This window comes from Colossoma macropomum, unplaced genomic scaffold (assembly GCF_904425465.1).
Source record: "Colossoma macropomum unplaced genomic scaffold, Colossoma_macropomum, whole genome shotgun sequence".
Taxonomy (NCBI): Eukaryota; Metazoa; Chordata; class Actinopteri; order Characiformes; family Serrasalmidae; genus Colossoma; species Colossoma macropomum.
In genome coordinates, this window is record NW_023494801.1 from 34,360,374 (window position 1) to 34,377,242 (window position 16,869).

At 41.5% G+C, this 16,869-nt stretch overlaps 1 protein-coding gene across 1 annotated transcript in view; it reads right to left on the reverse strand.

Moving 5' to 3' along the window:
• Positions 1–16,869, reverse strand: part of LOC118821855 (multidrug resistance-associated protein 1-like) — a 73,967-nt gene that overhangs the window by 4,618 nt on the left and 52,480 nt on the right. Inside the window, exons 17-27 of the mRNA XM_036590604.1 lie at positions 16,103–16,279; positions 15,859–16,026; positions 12,974–13,157; positions 11,336–11,408; positions 8,770–8,887; positions 8,299–8,506; positions 6,293–6,603; positions 4,205–4,404; positions 1,857–1,983; positions 1,261–1,362; positions 336–482 (exon numbers count right to left, since the gene is read on the reverse strand). Coding sequence (XP_036446497.1) covers positions 336–482; positions 1,261–1,362; positions 1,857–1,983; positions 4,205–4,404; positions 6,293–6,603; positions 8,299–8,506; positions 8,770–8,887; positions 11,336–11,408; positions 12,974–13,157; positions 15,859–16,026; positions 16,103–16,279 — 1,815 coding nt within the window. The remainder of the gene's footprint in view (positions 1–335; positions 483–1,260; positions 1,363–1,856; positions 1,984–4,204; positions 4,405–6,292; positions 6,604–8,298; positions 8,507–8,769; positions 8,888–11,335; positions 11,409–12,973; positions 13,158–15,858; positions 16,027–16,102; positions 16,280–16,869) is intronic.

Genomic DNA, 16,869 nt, shown 5'->3' on the forward strand with positions numbered 1-16,869 from the left:
CTTAAATGGTTCTTTGCATGGTGAAATGGTTCTTCAGACTGATGAATGTGTTCTGTAAAGCACCAAAAAGGATTCTGTTATTGTTTATGATATCAAGCTTGTAACAATAGAAGAACCTTTTTTGGTTCTACATAGAACGCATTCTCCATCAGTCTGAAGAACCATTTCACCATGCAAAGAACCAAGCATGCAAATGGTTCTATGTTGAACTCACTGTTCTAAACAGAGCCATTGTCTTTAATAAAGAACCCTTGATCTGTTTTAAGCGTGTATAATAATATAAATCAAAGCCACAAAGCAGCCGTGATTTTTCCAGGTGGACGCTGGATGTTTACCTTCTCTCTCTCTCGGACGCTGAGCGTGATCTCCTTCAGCGCCCAGTCCAAACCCTTTCTGTACTGCAGTCCGTACACCTGGAACTCTATGGTGCCGGTTCGTGGCCAGGCTGAGGGGAGGGATCTGTTCTCTATCGTCCAGGGAGCCTGCGGAGAACCACAAGAGTGGACAAGGTCAGTCACAACATGTCTGTTCATGCCAGACCTGCTTCTGTACTGTGAGCTTTTAACCCTCTGAGGTCATTTTCTGGATTTGTTCATCTCGTCTTAAACTCTCCTTTAAAGGCTCTTCATATAATATGATCCTCATATGTTTCATATCTAAATGCTCCGTTATCTTCATCACTACTTTCCAAAACCACTGCAGCAGCTTCAGCAGCTGTAAACTCTCTGCACGCCGTTTCACATGAGTCTCCGATGTGGACCGAATGAAGAATGAAGGGTTTCCGGCGTGATGGTCAGTCCTCAGTGATTTCCTGAGTGTCCATTGGTCAGTTTCACACAGAATGTAGACGGACACACCAATCCATCAGTTCCACACGGTGAGAGGCAGATGACGTGTATCTCAGCCCCTCTTCATAGGCTCATAACTCCGGATGTGAGTCTCGTATGATCTCGTGATAAGATGGAATGGAAAGGGCGACTCTACAGATTCAGGAGGTGTTTGAACTGGATTTCTGTGCTGGATCATCACAAAGACACAGACACAGATACAGAAACAGAGGATTTGATATACGACTGAGTTCGTGGACCCCAGAGGGTTAAACTGTGTGCGCTTTGTGTTTCTGGGTCTTGTATGTCTGATGAAGGTGCTGCCTGTGGGCTGAAACGACCTGATTATAACCAAACTCAGTGTTTCATATTCACACTGTTGAGCTGCAGCGTTTAGGGATCAGTTCCGCCGTGTTTGGAGGTGCTGCTGTACCTCTTTGGGTGTGTCTGCGTACTCTTTCACCCTCTCCACCGAAACAATGTTGTTCTCCACGTCTGTCCAGGCACGAACGATCCAACTTAGGATTCCTGTCACCTGCAGAGAACCATGAGAAACTCTTAATGTGAGAGTGAGTGAGAGTCTTTACGCTCTTCATAAGGCAAAACAGAACAAAACTTCACCCCCAGAAGGTCATTTTACAGGAGAAGGGAAACGTTCTTAACATTTAGTAGGAGTCAATGGAGAAGAGATCTATTGAAAGTAATTTTAGAGCATTTTTATTGGCCCATTATTTTGTCCCGACAGCGATGATATACAACACAGTCGGTGGTATAAACTTTCATTCCATTCCACATTTGTGTTTGTAGAGGAGAAAATACATTACGTTCAAATTTAAAGTTGTTTTGCCATATTTAACATTGACACCAAGGAAAAATTCAGAAATCTTAAACTTTCTGATACAGACTGTAAACTGTAAACTGTAAACAGTCACAGTATGTAAACTAAACTGTACAGTAAAAGGACAGTAATAACTGCAGAGCTGGGAGAGTCAGATGTTACTGTATCACTGATGACTGTGATTTGCGTACTTGGAGGGAATGTGACACGGCCAGTCCGACGATTCCTGGACTCAGAGTGGCTCTGCCCATCACCGACAGGATCGCAGCAGCGAGAACCAGCAGATTACCCAGAAACTCCAGGTTCACAGCCAGCCACCTGCACCAATCACAGCGTCAGTCAGGTCTGAGTCTGCAGCTCCGACAGACCAAAACACACCTCAGATTACAGCACAGCTAAAACACAAAGCGCTTCATTCAATTCTACGTGTTTCTAAATGCAGCAGTTATTATAGCAAATATTAATTTGGATTTAAATATTCCAAATTATTTACCAACAAGATTTCTAAAAGTCTTATTCACTTTCTCAGGAATAATGCTGTGCGCGAGTGAACAAAATGGAAAAAAAAAGTAAAATTTTTTTGGCAAGTTTGCCATTAAATTTAATCTCCACTTTTGAAACATGAATCGTATTAATTTAATTAATTAAATAATTTTATACATTTATTAAACCAACCAAAATGGTTTATTATTATTGAAAACATTGATCCCACGTGTTAAACAGCAATTTCAAAAACCAGAATTAGAAATTTTCTGTTTGAAATTTTTATTTAATAGTCTCAGGGAAAAAAAATAGCGTAGTTATTTACTTATTTATTTATTTATCAACCAAGGTTACGAAGTGCTTCACAATGTATGCTACAATACTGAAAACATATATATCATTGCTGTCCAAAGAAAAACATATCCCCAAAAATAGTAACTTTACAGGAGAGGACAAAAACACCCTTAACTTTTAACAAAGTTAATGTAAAAAGATTTTATTCCAAGTAATTTTGGGGCATTTCTGTTGGTCCAATCATCATCTAAGCATCTGTTCCTAAGCACAAAGTGTGAATAAAGAATAATGAGTAAAACAGCTCTGAGCACTTAAAACCTTTAGGTCTTATGAAATATTCAGTGTTAACGGTCACAGTTTGGGTCATATACTGGGAAGAACAGTTGTGTTGTGCTCTACTTTCCAACAGGGGGCGCTAACAGATCAGTAGTTTAATAGTTAGTTATTGTAGTAAAATCGTTATGGTGGGTTTACTGCACCACAGAGACACTCAGGGCAGTTTAGCACTGCAGAGACTATTTGGGACAAATTTGACACAAATTGAGAAACACTTTGCAACCTTGTTTGGTTAATAAATAAATAAATTAATTAATAAATGCTGTTTTTTTCTGAATACCATCAAATACAAACTTCAAATGCAACATTTGAGAGAGCTGTGGAATGGACCCTCACAGAGCAGGTACTATTTGGGTGGTGGGTCATTCTCAGCACTGCAGTAACACTGACGTGGTGGTGGTGTGTTAGTGTGTGTTGCGCTGGTCTGAGTGGATCAGACTCAGCAGTGCTGCTGGAGTTTTTAAACTCCTCAGTGTCGCTGCTGGACTGAGAATAGTCCACCAACCAAAAACATCCAGCCAACAGCGTCCTGTGGGCAGCGTCCTGTGACCACTGATGAAGGACTAGAGGATGACCAACACAAACTGTGCAGCAGCAGATGAGCTATCGTGACTTTACATCTACAAGGTGGACTGACAAGGTAGGAGTGTCTAATAGAGTGGACAGTGAGTGGACACATTGTTTAAAGACTCCAGCAGCACTGCTGTGTCTGATCCACTCAGACCAGCGCAACACACACTAACACACCACCACCACGTCAGTGTTACTGCAGGGCTGAGAATGACCCACCACCCAAATAGTACCTGCTCTGTGAGGGTCCATGGGGGTCCTGACCACTGAAGAACAGGGTAAAAGGGGGCTAACAAAGTATCAGAGAAACAGATGGACTACAGTCTGTAACTGTAGAACTACAAAGTGCACCTATATAGTAAGTGGAGCTGATAAAATGGACAATGAGTGTAGAAACAAGGAGGTGGTCATAATGTTATGCCTGATCGGTGTATAATAAAATTAATTAAATTCATATTTCAAAAGTGGTGATTAAAACTTAAAGCAAAAAAAAACTAAATATCTAATTATAGTCTATATTTATCATTTTATTTACTTCTTTTTCACAGAATTCTTGAGCAACTGACCAAACTATCTAAACACAGCTGTTGTTGAATAGTTCAGAATATTCAAATCCACATTTTAAAAGCTATTATTGTAAATAAAATAAGAACATTTGTAAATATGGTCAGTGCTTCCTGACGTGTGGGCGATAGTGAGTGTATCCGAGGCCCATGTGTGAGAGATGCTGCTGATCTCAGGCTGCTGGAGACCAGGATCATCTCCTGTGCCGTCAGCCTCCGAGTCTGGAGGCAGAAAACTCTTAAAGGTTTTAAGCGTTTACAGGACGTTTCTGTGGTGAGGTGACCGGTCTGACCTGGTGGCCACAAATCTGGGGAAGTAGGAGGTTTGGTTGTGGTCCACTCTGCTGTTGGCCTGCAGGATGAACCTGGGCTGCTCTCCAAACGCCCGGATCACGCTGGCTCCCTGCACCGTCTCATTGAAGTGCGTGTAGATGGGAGAGCGGCTCACCGACTCCAGACGGCGGAGCTGACAGGACGTAGCCACGTAGAAGCTCTGAGAGAGAGACAGAGAGAGAGACAGGGAGAGAGAGAGAGGGATGATTACTCACTGACATGATTGCTCATGTGGTACCTTACAAACGTTTAAAGGAGCAGTTCACCAAGAAATCAGATTTGCACTATTTCCTCCTTTTGCCAAGTGTAGTTGTCAAAAATCAAACTGTGTGGAGTTGTTAAAGGGGAACTCCACCAATTGTTCAAAATTTCTGCACGTTTCAGTCAATGATGTTCAATCAGAGCGATTCAGAGTGGTTTGGTGTGAAATGGTCCAGATGTCTTTACAGTGGTGGTGATAGGAACCAGGGGTCGCCATGACTACAACACAAATATAGACATTTTATTTACTATCCAGAACCACCAGTGAACCTACACGAGTCTTCTGAGTTTATATGGAATGTTGATGATGGAAAATAGTGGAAAATCTGAAATAATAAGTTTTCTTTGGGGATTATTTTGCCTCACTACTACTGCTGTTGCTGCATGAACTATTCAAAATTATTCACTTGAACCAATCAATCATTCAAACTAATTCAAATTAATCAATCACCCATTGACTGTGTTTTTCCTCTCTTTCTTTTGCCGAGTTGAACAGCTGCCCATCCTGCTGCTGATGCTGCTGCCTCTGCTGCCTTGATCAGGTGCCACTGCTCACCGTGCAAACCTCACCCTCACAACCTGACCCCACTGATGCTGCTGCTTCTGCTGCATGAACTGAACTATTCAAATTAATTGTTTCCTTCACGTTTTACCCTGTTTTTGTACTATAATACTTTATACTAACAATGTTTACTATCCGGTGTCGACCAGAGGAGGATGGGTTCCCCTTCTGAGTCCTGGTTCCTCTCAAGGTTTCTTCCTGTTTCTCTTAGGGAGTTTTTCCTTGCCACTGTCGCCACTGGCGACGCTCATGGGGGCTCGGACTCGGATTTCTTTTTGTAATGTTGATTTCCTTGTAAAGCTGCTTTGTGACAACACCTGTTGTAAAAAGCGCTATATAAATAAACTTTACTACTTTACTACTACTTACACAGCACCCTGCATATTATGTATCCCTCCACCATGAATGGAGTTTAAGGCCAAAATCTTCTCAAAACTATCATAAAACAGTGTCTCAGTCATCAGGCAGTGAATTCATAACCATTTCATGTAGTAACTTTCTGTGAGGGCTGATTAGCTACACCCTTAAAAAAGATGGTTCTTTAAAGGTTCTTTAGTAAAGAAAATGGTTCTTTATGGAACCATGATCACTCAAAGAACCATATGCACGATTAAAGGCTTCTTTGCATCAAGAAACTGTTCTTCAGATTATAGATTGCAGAGTGCTGTAGATGGTTCTATATATAGAACCTTTTTGAAAATGGTTCTGTACAGCATCAAAAGGAGTTCTTCTATTGTTACGATGTCAAGCTTGTAACAACACACTTAGAAATTATGGTTCTTCAGGGTTTTTTTTGTAAAGAAAATGGTTCTATATAGAACCTTGAACACTCACAGAACCCTTTGCATCATGAAAGCGTTCTTCAGATTGATGGACAAAGTTCTGTAGATGGTTCTGTATAGAACCTTTTTGGAAAGGGTTCTGTATAGCACCAAAAATGGTTCTGCTATTGTTATGAAGTCAAGCCTGTAGCAGTAAAAGAACCCTTTTTTGTGCTTTATGGAACCATTTTCCATGTTCTATGTACAACCATCTACAGATTCTCCACTTTCTCCATCAATCTGAAGAACACTCTCACCATGCCAAGAACCCTTTAATCGTGCATATGTTTCTTTAAGTGTTCATGGTTCTATATAGAACTATTTTCCTTACTGAAGAACCCTTGAAGAACCATCTTCTTGCCAAACAATTTCCTGAAGACGCTGCTCCTCTCCTGCTTGCGTACCTGGATGAAGGTGTAGAACAGCATCAGCGGCAGAATGACCAGTCCTGCGAAAGGCGTGGCCATCAGGACGATGATGCAGACCTCCAGCAGCTTAAACACGTATCCCAGCATCATCTTAAAGCCGTCGGGGATCATGCAGTCGATGGCGTCGATCTCTTTAGAGAAGCGGTTCAGCAGGTTCCCGCTCGGCGTGCTCTCGAAGAAGGACATGGGGGAGTGCAGCACGTTGTTGAGCAGATCCAGGTGGAGGTGGCGAGACGCAATAATGCCCCCCAGTGAGATGGCCACTGTGGTGCCAAAAATGGCAATGCCTGAAATGGCAGAACAGTGCGACAGCGTCGGAAACCATGTTAGCAAGTCTGTTTGAGATTATTAAAGAGGCGTTTCAGCCTAAAACAAGCACTAAGACCCAGCCCCATTTCACCCCTCGCCCCTACCACTCAGCCCTACCCCTCTGTTTTGCGTGTTCATGTCTAGGGGTAGGGTGTCCTGATTCTTGTTGAGATAGAGGGGTGGGATGAAGTGTTGGGGCTACATGACCCTCCAAACGGAGGTTTTTCAGAGACTCCAAACGGAGAGTTATGAGAAAAAAAGAAAAACCGGCAAAATGGAGAACAAGAGACCAAAGAAACCCACAAATGTGAGAATTTTCTCTGTTAAAAAATTACGATAATCATTTTATTATCTTAGTTTAATGTCGTTTCAGTGTATTTTGGTCGTTTACTTCATAACAAGCATAAAAAATCGCTAATAGCATGCTAATGTCTTGTTAGCTAGCCAGCTAACTTTCCTGTTCCACCTTAAATAGTCCAGCAGTTCTGACGCCTGAAGTGCTAGAATGCAACTGCTGCTCCATTTAAGGTGGAACGGGAAAGTTTGAGCATTGAATTAGTGGAGGGTGATAATAAATAATTGCCCCCCTCTTTGAAGGCATATGATGCCCTAAATGTAACTAAAGCCCAGCAGTGAGGAGCTGAACTTTACCCTCCTCTGCTGTCACTGCAGACTGGCAGGGTCGCCTACAGAGCAGCGCTGGTAGCTGTTAATGAAGTGATGCTCTTTTTATTTGAGGGTCCCATTTCAGAGGGAAGATTTCAACCACTACACTGTAACTCAGTTCAAGGGGCAACACTCAAAAACAAGGGGTAGGGGTGAAATAAGAAATGGGACTGGGCCTTTATGTGTGATTTATCATGTTATGCAGCATTCGGTATATCCTCAGCCTCATCACTTTGACAGAATTCACAGTTTTGTGTTCTTGCTGTGTTTACATGGGCAGGTTTAGACTGATCACAATCAAAAGGAGCCACATTTTACAAGATGATGAAATTTGTTTTGTGTGAGTGCTGTCACTGTATTATGGCCAGTCAAAATCATTATGCTCTCTGCTAAGCTCCACCTAATTTTCCCCAGCCCTCCAATCACTGCTTGGCAGCCGCTGCTATCTACCATTGCCTCAAGCCTTCGGTTCATTATCAGTGTGCCTTTCCTTAAATGTGAAGCTTCAGCTGTGGTCAAAAGACTTCCTCGTGAGTGCTGTAAAAGTAAGTTGCTTCAATTAAAGTTAATGGAAAGAGTTTTTATTCTATGCAGTTTTGGAGCATTGCTATTGGTCCAATCATCATGAAATTGTAGCACAATGTAAAGGACAGCTGCTGAGCTCAAATGAAGCAGAAAAGTAAACATCGCAAAAAATGGAGATATATGTTTTTCACTGGACAGCAACAGTATGTTGGTTTTCATGACATCACAAAAGCAGTGAATTCAAAACAGGCTGGTTTTATGGTTCATTTTCCATATATGTTTACATACTACATCAAACACTGTTGTTTCAAGACAGTGAGAAATAATTAGTTTTTAATGTGCCCTTAAAAAATAAACAGTTAACCGAGACATCCTGCTTTATGGCGCTCTGCCCTGAAGGAGTGACCATTATACTATAGACGGCTGTGAGACTGTAGTCCATAATTGCAAGGTTTTGCGGTTGAAACCAGGACGATACTGACCCTGAGCGAAGCCGAGAGCTCCAAACACGGCCAGTTTCACGTCTGCATCAGCCTGAGTGCCGTTAACGACGGGGTCATCGGCCCACAGCCGGAGCCAGTAGTTATAGCCCAGAGAGGCGGCCTGCTGGAAGGCGTAGAGGAAGACGATGGGGACGATGAGGACCAGGCCGATGGTCCGGAAATACTCCACATACATCTCCAGCTTCACCTGGAGGACACATCGTCACTTTAGTGCGGCGAGAAGAGACTGTCGCGCTCAGAACAATAGAACTCGACTAGAACTCTGTAATCTTGTGTTAAAATTAGACTCTGAGGTGCTGAACTGCAGCTGCTTCACCCTCAGCTTTAAACAGGCGTGACTGTAAATCTCCTTCGCTTCATAACAGGCCAGCTGTGGCATGGCTTTGTTTGTGATGCAAGCTGAAGTGAGGTCTTTTCCAGAACAGCTTATTTTAGCGCTGTGCTTCTCACCCTGCCGGTGTGGGCTTTATCAGCCTCGGTCAGTTTGCCCACTTCCTCCGGGTCCTGCTCCTGCTCAGAGTCCGATAAGGGCTTCATGGTCTGGATGCTGGCGCTGCCCATGTCTGCACTGCGGGACAAAACAAGAAGAGAAACTTACAGTCAGGAAGGATGTTAGTAGGGTCACCATCTCGGACCTCATATTGAGTCCGATTACAGTTCAAGAGACAATTCAGTACATCATGAAATCTCAAGTTTCACCATCATTTGATTTGGTCATTTTGGTGCGAATTACATTTAAAAATACATAGAATATTAAAGCAATAAGCCTCGAGTGGCTGTGAGTTACTGCGATTTTATCACGGGGAAGGGTGATCTTAGGCACGACGTGAAGAGGAGTAAAACCTCCTTTCCTGTGATAAAATCACTGTAACGCACGGCCTCAAGTGGCTTATTGCTTTTATAAAACAGCGGGCAACATAAAATATGATAAAACGCACAATTTTTAAGAAAATAATTGAAGTTATTCTTAATAGTAATCGACATAAGTATTCCACTAACAAATGTAGTTCCTTCAGAGTACGGTGTCGCTGCCAAGCAACCATGGGCCGTTGAAATAGGAGAAGAACGTTCGGTCACCCATTGCTGTATACTGCGGTCATTTCCTGAACCTTTTAACTTTTTGTCGTATAACAATGAACATATGATAACACAGCACTGTTCAAAGTAAAAACGTGAAAACTTTCGCTTTATAAGGACTTTTTGGTCTCCAAATCACCACCTTAGTCTTATTTAGCACCAATCCAGCAACGCCTTCTTCTCACACTGGGGCTGAGTCTCAAACAGCTCCCTGCTCCCTACATAGTGCACTACGTAGGAGTTTAAATACTGGATCCTGCAGCCCAACAGAGCAAAATACAGCTAAGAAACTGTCATTTGTGATTCAGGCACATCCACACAGAGCTGTTTGGGATTCAGCCTGGATTTGACGTGACTTCTGACTGAAACACGGACATTTGAAGTTATTCAGGTGACATTCTTTCATGTTTTATATTGTCCTTTTACAGTTAATCACACTGTAAGTGCTTTAATTCAAGGCTGTGATATTAATGATGGAGCTGTTTAGGCTGTTGGCTCTTTTAGCCTGTTAGCTAGCTGACCAGCCCAGTTCTAGTTAAGAAAATAAGGTGCCAGCTGCTCAGTCCACTCGTTGATTCCTGCGAGCAGCATGAGAGTCAATAATTCGTCTAACAGCAGAAGGGTTTTTCGTGTTGTGGCGCAGTGATACAGAGTTCAGTTGCAGTGAGGCGTCACAGCTGTACGTATATCATGGATTTTACAATGGCTTCGAGCGCGGCTCAGCCAGTCAGATTTTAGGACTGGAACCATCTGTTTAAAAAACAAATATAACTGGAAAAACTATTTAAACTGATAATTAACCAGGATTTTATTTCCACATACATACAGTACTGTACAAAAGTCAGAGACCACCCTTGTTCCAGTCAGAATATCCAAACAAGTTACTCATTTTTCAGCATTTTCTGCTTTTTCAGAGATCAGAAGCTTCAACAGCTAAATCTAATCTCAGCTGTGTGAGTGGTCAGTGGTCAGCGAGTCACTCTCTCCCTTTATTCCAGCTTCCATTCTTTTCAGGAGACTCACTTTCAGTTCCTCAAAGAATCTGCAGACACACCTCCAAAGTTCAGTCTTAGAAGCTGGTTGATCATTTTCTGAAGTAATCAAACACATTCAGTGGTGTTGAGGTCTGGACTCTGGGGTGGTCAGTCCATCGTTCAGCTTCTTTGTTTGATGTGTCCGTCTCCTTTTCTCAGTGAGGTTCTTCTTGATCAGCTACACATCCTTTCAGACCCACAGCGCTGAGTCGTCTTCTCACAGTGGAAGGATGGACAGAAACACCTGTGGATGTTTTCAGATCTGAAGCAGCTTGATTTTCTCCTCTCTCTCAGAGATGGAAGCTTTAAGTGCTGTTTATCTGATGGGGGCAGTTTTGGGGTTGACCAGCTCTTCCAGGTGGTTGTTAGGAGCCCCATTTTCTCTGGAGCTTTTAATCAGTTTTTGAACTCCAGTTTTGTTTTTCATTTATTCTCCATTGACTTTTTAATGCCTGTGGATTGTATCTAATATCTGTTGTCTAATCTCCTCAAAAATATCTTCTGAATAATGAATAAATTGTACTGAATGGCTGTTTTGACTGCATATTTAATAAACAAAGGGTGGACTTTTGCACAGTAGGGTATTCGCTGATGCTGATACATAAATATTAATAAAATGTAGAAATTGAATGCATTAGGATTACAGAGAAATATAACATCAATTCATCCACTGTGGAAATATTTCCCTATAAATGAAATAATTTACTGGCAGCATTTTTCTCAGTATTTTATGATTTAATTGTAGTATGATTTAATTGTACAGCTCATATGTGCTCCGTTATGAAATTAAGGGATGAATTTGAGAATGTCTTTCCCAATGTGTGTCAAGGTTGAGCACTAACTCTAATGCTGTTAAAAAATAGCTGATAAAAAAGCTAATAATCGTTCCTTTTCATTGGTTTTACCTGATGAGCTGCTCCTGAGAGAGGTCGATGGAGAAGTCCGTCACACTGAGCCGAGAGACCGACTTCCTGGTGCCTGAAAGAAAATGAAAGCAAAATTTTACAGACTCAAAATATTTAAAATAACACTGAAAAAGTGCTGCATGTCACTCGGCTTAAATGTGTTCATAATTTCTGCACGAATAAAATGTTACATCAACACAGTCATTGCATAAAAGTCGGTAAATCTAATCTGTTATCTAATCTGCTCAGAAATATCTTCTTAAAATATGAATAAATTGTACTGAATGGCTGTTTTGAGTGGTAATTTAATAAACGAAGGGTGGACTGAAATGTGTTCATAATTTCTGCATGAGTAAAATACGTTACATCAACACAATCGTTGCCAAAATTTAGTGAACTGGAAGACAGAACTGAATATTTTATTGATATTTTACTTGTTGTGGCGCAGTGGGCAGCGCTGTTGCCACACAGCAAGGAGGGTCTGGGTTCGATTCCCCAGCCAGGCAACCAGAGTCCTTTGTGTAGAGTTTGCATGTTCTCCCTGTGTCTGTGTGGGTTTCTGTGCAGTCAGGCTGATTGGAGATGCTAAATTGCCCCTAGGTGTGAATTTGTGTCACAAAGGTCATATATGTATGTGTCTGTCTGCCCTGTGATGGACTGGCGGCCGGTCCAGGGTGTTCCCTGCCGTCCACCCGCATAAGCGGCTTAGAGAATGTGTGCATGGCTGTAACTATGAGGACACCGAGGTCCAGACCTCGGTAGTTTCAGGATTTTTTTTCTCTGTTCATGAGATTAAATGTAGAAACAGCTCCTTTAATGATAAGGTTCTAGTCTGCTCTGGGCCGCAGCCACGGCGCCACAGACCTACTGAATGGGCACAGAATACTTATTAAACCTCATTTATTCCATGTTAATGAAATTTGATTTGTTTTCTGTGAGCGCTGTCACTGTATTATGGCCAATCAAAATCTGCCAAGCTCCACCTTATTTTCCTCAGCCCTCCATTCACTTCGTAGCAACCGCTGCCGTCCGAAATTACTTCAGTACAGTTTCAGCAACCGCAATGTTTGTAACTAGCGTTATCTGGGCTTTAGTACAGAGAGCCTTTATAACTCATGTTTAATGTGTGCTTTTCCAGTAATCAGTGAGGAAAGACATGCAAAAGAGAGAGAGAGAGAGAGAGAGAGAGGTAAATGAAAATAAAATCAATTTGAAACTATCATTTGATTTAGTTTAGGTTTTAATATGTATTTTCAGTTCATTTTTCAAAATAAACATATAAATAAATAGTTAATGATTAATGAAATAAACTTAAACCGGATAACTGGAGTCCAGCCAGTTTGTGGAAGAGTAATAGCAGTTTCTAGAAGAATGGAGGGATGGGGAAAGAGTAGGAAAGAGTAAATGAAAGGAAAGCTGGCATAACAGTCATGGATGGGTGAAAAAGGAGCAATGATATGGTTAATGGTGTAATGTTCATATTCGGCAGTTCTTTTGTTCACTCTGAGATGCAGATCACGTTTCTGCAAAATGGACTAAAATTCTGATCCTGGTTTTTTATTCATGCAGATTTGACGTAAACTCAAAGCATCACTCTGCTCAGAGCTTCGAGGTGGTGATGCTCCTTTACTGGCTCACCTCTGTGGGTGGAGTTCTCTTTGCGTTCGTTTCCAGCGAAGGTTTTGACGAAGTCGGAGAAGGTGCTCCTCCTGTTGAGCAGCTCCGCGTACGAGCCCGACTCGGTGATCTCCCCGTCCGCCATCACCAGGATCAGATCGGCCTGCGGCAGGAAGCTCAGCCCATGGGTCACCAGCACACGCGTCTGTAAACACCGAAACCAAACCAGCGTTAAACGTTTTTCACAGCACCCGTAAAACATGATGTGCCAGTTTCAGAGGACACCAGCAATGCATTCATTATCTTTTGATTGATATATAATATTTATGATTTTCTCCTTCACAGGTCAACATATATAAAAGTGTGTTAACAGTGTCAGTTTTGCAGGATTGTTTGATATGAAGAAAGCTGCGGTTGTCTCTATTGTCTCGGCACGGCCTTCTTCGTGAGGGGTGTGAATGGTTTTCACAGCTCCCCTCTCGACCCTCATTGCTCGCCAGCAGCTCAACAACATTTCACAGCCAGACAACAGAGCTCTAGTTCACCTCTGAGTTACAGGAGAGAATTAAAAAAAGGGTTATGTGGTCCCACTTGATATTGTCTCTAATAACTTTGTAGTTACACATGAATAACATATGAAACAACAATGTAACTACTGATTATTTAGTGTTACAGATGGATTACAAAGGTACAGCATGTGTAATTACACATGTGTAACAACTTCAGTTTTGCTTAATGTAATTACACAGGTGTATCTTCTACACAGGAACTTTCCTGTAGCGTAGTGTTAAAGTTACACGTTAAAGTAAGTGGACAGTTCCTGTGTCGTTGTTATGTACTTACTGTGTAATAATGGAGTGGTAATACAGACATTGCTTTGGGGGAAATTCAACATATTTAATTAATGTAATAAAAGCTACATTTTAAGATAAGAGGACGTCTGCTGTTCGGTCCCATTACAGAATGGTTTAAAGCTGAAACCGGTTACAGTGTTACAGCGTTGAGAAAGCTCGCAGATACAGTGTAAGTAATGTCTCAATGTATGTTATTACATTACAAATGTAATTTAATTTGTTATTACCCTTGTGTAATTACATGTGAGAGAATATGCTGTTACAACTATTAAGATACACTTGTGTAATTACATAAGTTGTTGCACATATGTAATTACATAAGGTGTACTTCTGCTATCCAACTGTAACTGTGACTAAATCATTAGTAGTTACACTGCTGTTGCATATGTTGTTAACATGTAACTACACAGTTATTAGTGACACAATATAAAGTGGGACCTTGTTATGTTAATTAAAAATAGTTGATTTCCATTCTGCCAGAGGAAAGGCCACTAGGGGGCGCTGCAGAAAGAGCCTTTCTTGGTTTTGCTGGCTAACCTAAGCCAAATGTGAGTATTGTCCAATAGGAACACCTTTTACCTCTCTTATCATTCAGTCTGAGCCTAGTCTGAGAGTTTGGGCTTGAGTTATGTAGCTAAGTGAGAAATGTGCTTTGTTTTTCCTACAGTTCCCAATATACACTCCACAGTGTATAGTATAAAGCAGGGCTCGGCCACGCCTGTAAGCAGTAAACAACGTCTTTGTAAAGAGTTAAGTCACCCCCCATATATACACTTACAACTGTTATATGGAAGCTTTTTCAGAAATGTTCTACATATAAATAAATTATATTTCAGTTTTATTGTGCTGATATTTGCTGTTCGACTGTGGTTTAACATAAATGTGTGAGCCTCTTTTCAAATCATATGTAATTTGAAATATATATATGTTTATATATATATGGCTTAGAAAGCTTCTCTAGTTCTCTAACATATGGCGTTATATTTAATAATTCAGTTTGCATCAATTTACCAGACCCTTCAGTCTAAACCCGTCTATGGGGTGAACTGTAATGTCCACACGTCCACCACATTCAGCTAAATTGTTTATATATATGTGATAATGTAGCAAAGATGTGCTGCATGCTTGGATATGGGTCATTCTACAGATACGTCCATTTCATATATATTACACTTAAAAAAACATATTAGGGTTACAATTTATTTACATTTTCAAATAAAACAATGTTATTTTAATAATTACACCTTCTTGAGCCTCAATTTAGCAATATTGGTTTATAAATCAATCATATAGAATTCCAAGCACCACAGAAGAGCTCGTCCTCACAGTCATGTGTGAAGGCTGAGTTTTTTATTTTGAGGTAAAAAAACATGTTTTTCTGCAATTTTAACTACAATACATGACTATGGAATATATAAATTAAATGACAAAGAAAACAAATAAATATTATAAAATATATAGTGAGAGTTGTTGTCTCCAGGAGTCGTGTCACTGGTGTTACTGTCTGACAAAAAGTCTTGAAATTTTGAAATAAAAGTCACACTGATGACATCACTCGACTTCCTTCTACCTGTTTTCTGAGGATCTATGAAGAAAAGCACATGGTGAGTCCACTGTGTCTTTCAGTTATCAGAGATTTTCTCATTTAGCTCATGATTTCATATGAAGCTTTTAGCTGAAGTCACTGGTGTGACCGACTTTATTCTGAGGTCATTGTGAAAAAATAGAACACAAATGGATTAAATTATATTTTAGTGGATATTCCATGATTGTCAACATGTGGTTTGATGTTCTGTAGCAGCCGTTTGATAAAAAGCATGTTTCATTAAAAATGTCTCTGGTGTTCCCTTTATTATGTGTAACACCAATGAGGATCAGTAACACCAGTGACTCCTATGGAGAGACAGAAAAGTGTTCTGTAGAATGACCCAAATAAAAAGATATTAATCCTGAATAAAAGCTTCTAAAACTATTAAAAAACATATTTAATGCTGTCCCTGCCTACTGAGTGTTTCTAGTTAATTAATTTCTGTTGCGTGAAACATTGTGCACCTTATTTTTGAGAATTCCTTTAGGCCCGATGACCCTGTCGAAGATGTGCTGACCCACGTGAGCGTCCACCGCAGACAGCGGGTCATCCAGCAGGTAAATATCGGCCCTCCTGTAGACGGCTCGAGCTAAACTCACCCTCTGCTTCTGCCCACCTGACAGGTTCAGCCCCTACGAAAGGAAACAGGAACATCAGCGATGCTCGCTGAGACCCAGGATCAGAAACAGAGACCAGCAGGAAGCTCACTTTCTCTCCGATCTCGGTCGCATCCCTGGCAGGCAGGATCTCCAGGTCTGGCAGGAGAGCACACGCCTCCAGCACCCTCTGATACCAGCTCTCCTTCCTCTCCTGCCCGAACACGACGTTCTCACGCATCGTGGCGTTCTGGATCCAGGCCTGCTGGGGCACGTATGCCACCGAGCCCTGGGGGGAAGAGTTATAGAGTTCTCGTTTAGCTCTGCTTCGGGGCAGGAGGGTTTTTATGTGTTCCCGGCTGTGTAGCACATTCATCCGATTATCCCGAGAGCAAGGTGGAACACGTCAAACCGGCAGACTAGACGCAAGTGCAGTGTTTATTAGGAAGAGTGTCGAACCCAAAACCACAGTCCAAACACAAAATCCACAGCGCAGCCCAAAGATAACAGGAAAGAGGGTCAGGACTGAACTTCCCAGCAATACAGGATCAAACAAGGCTCAGAAACTGAAACTACAAACATCACAAACAACAGACAGACTAGGCAACTGAATATACACTGGAGTTAATGGAGTAATAAACAGGTATGACTAATGAAGGGGCAGATCTAAGACAGGTGTTTAGTAGGTTGGTTAAGCGCTGAGTGCTGGAACAGAGGGAGGAGCTGTGAGGCCTCCCAGCCATTTATTCATTTTGGTAGATACTTTCTAAATGTAGGAAAGGACATTTCCTCTTCAACCAATTTTAAAAAATAGGCAATACATGAGGGGCATCCAATGCTGGACTTCACAAAGTCCAGCGTTGGATGGCCCCTCATATA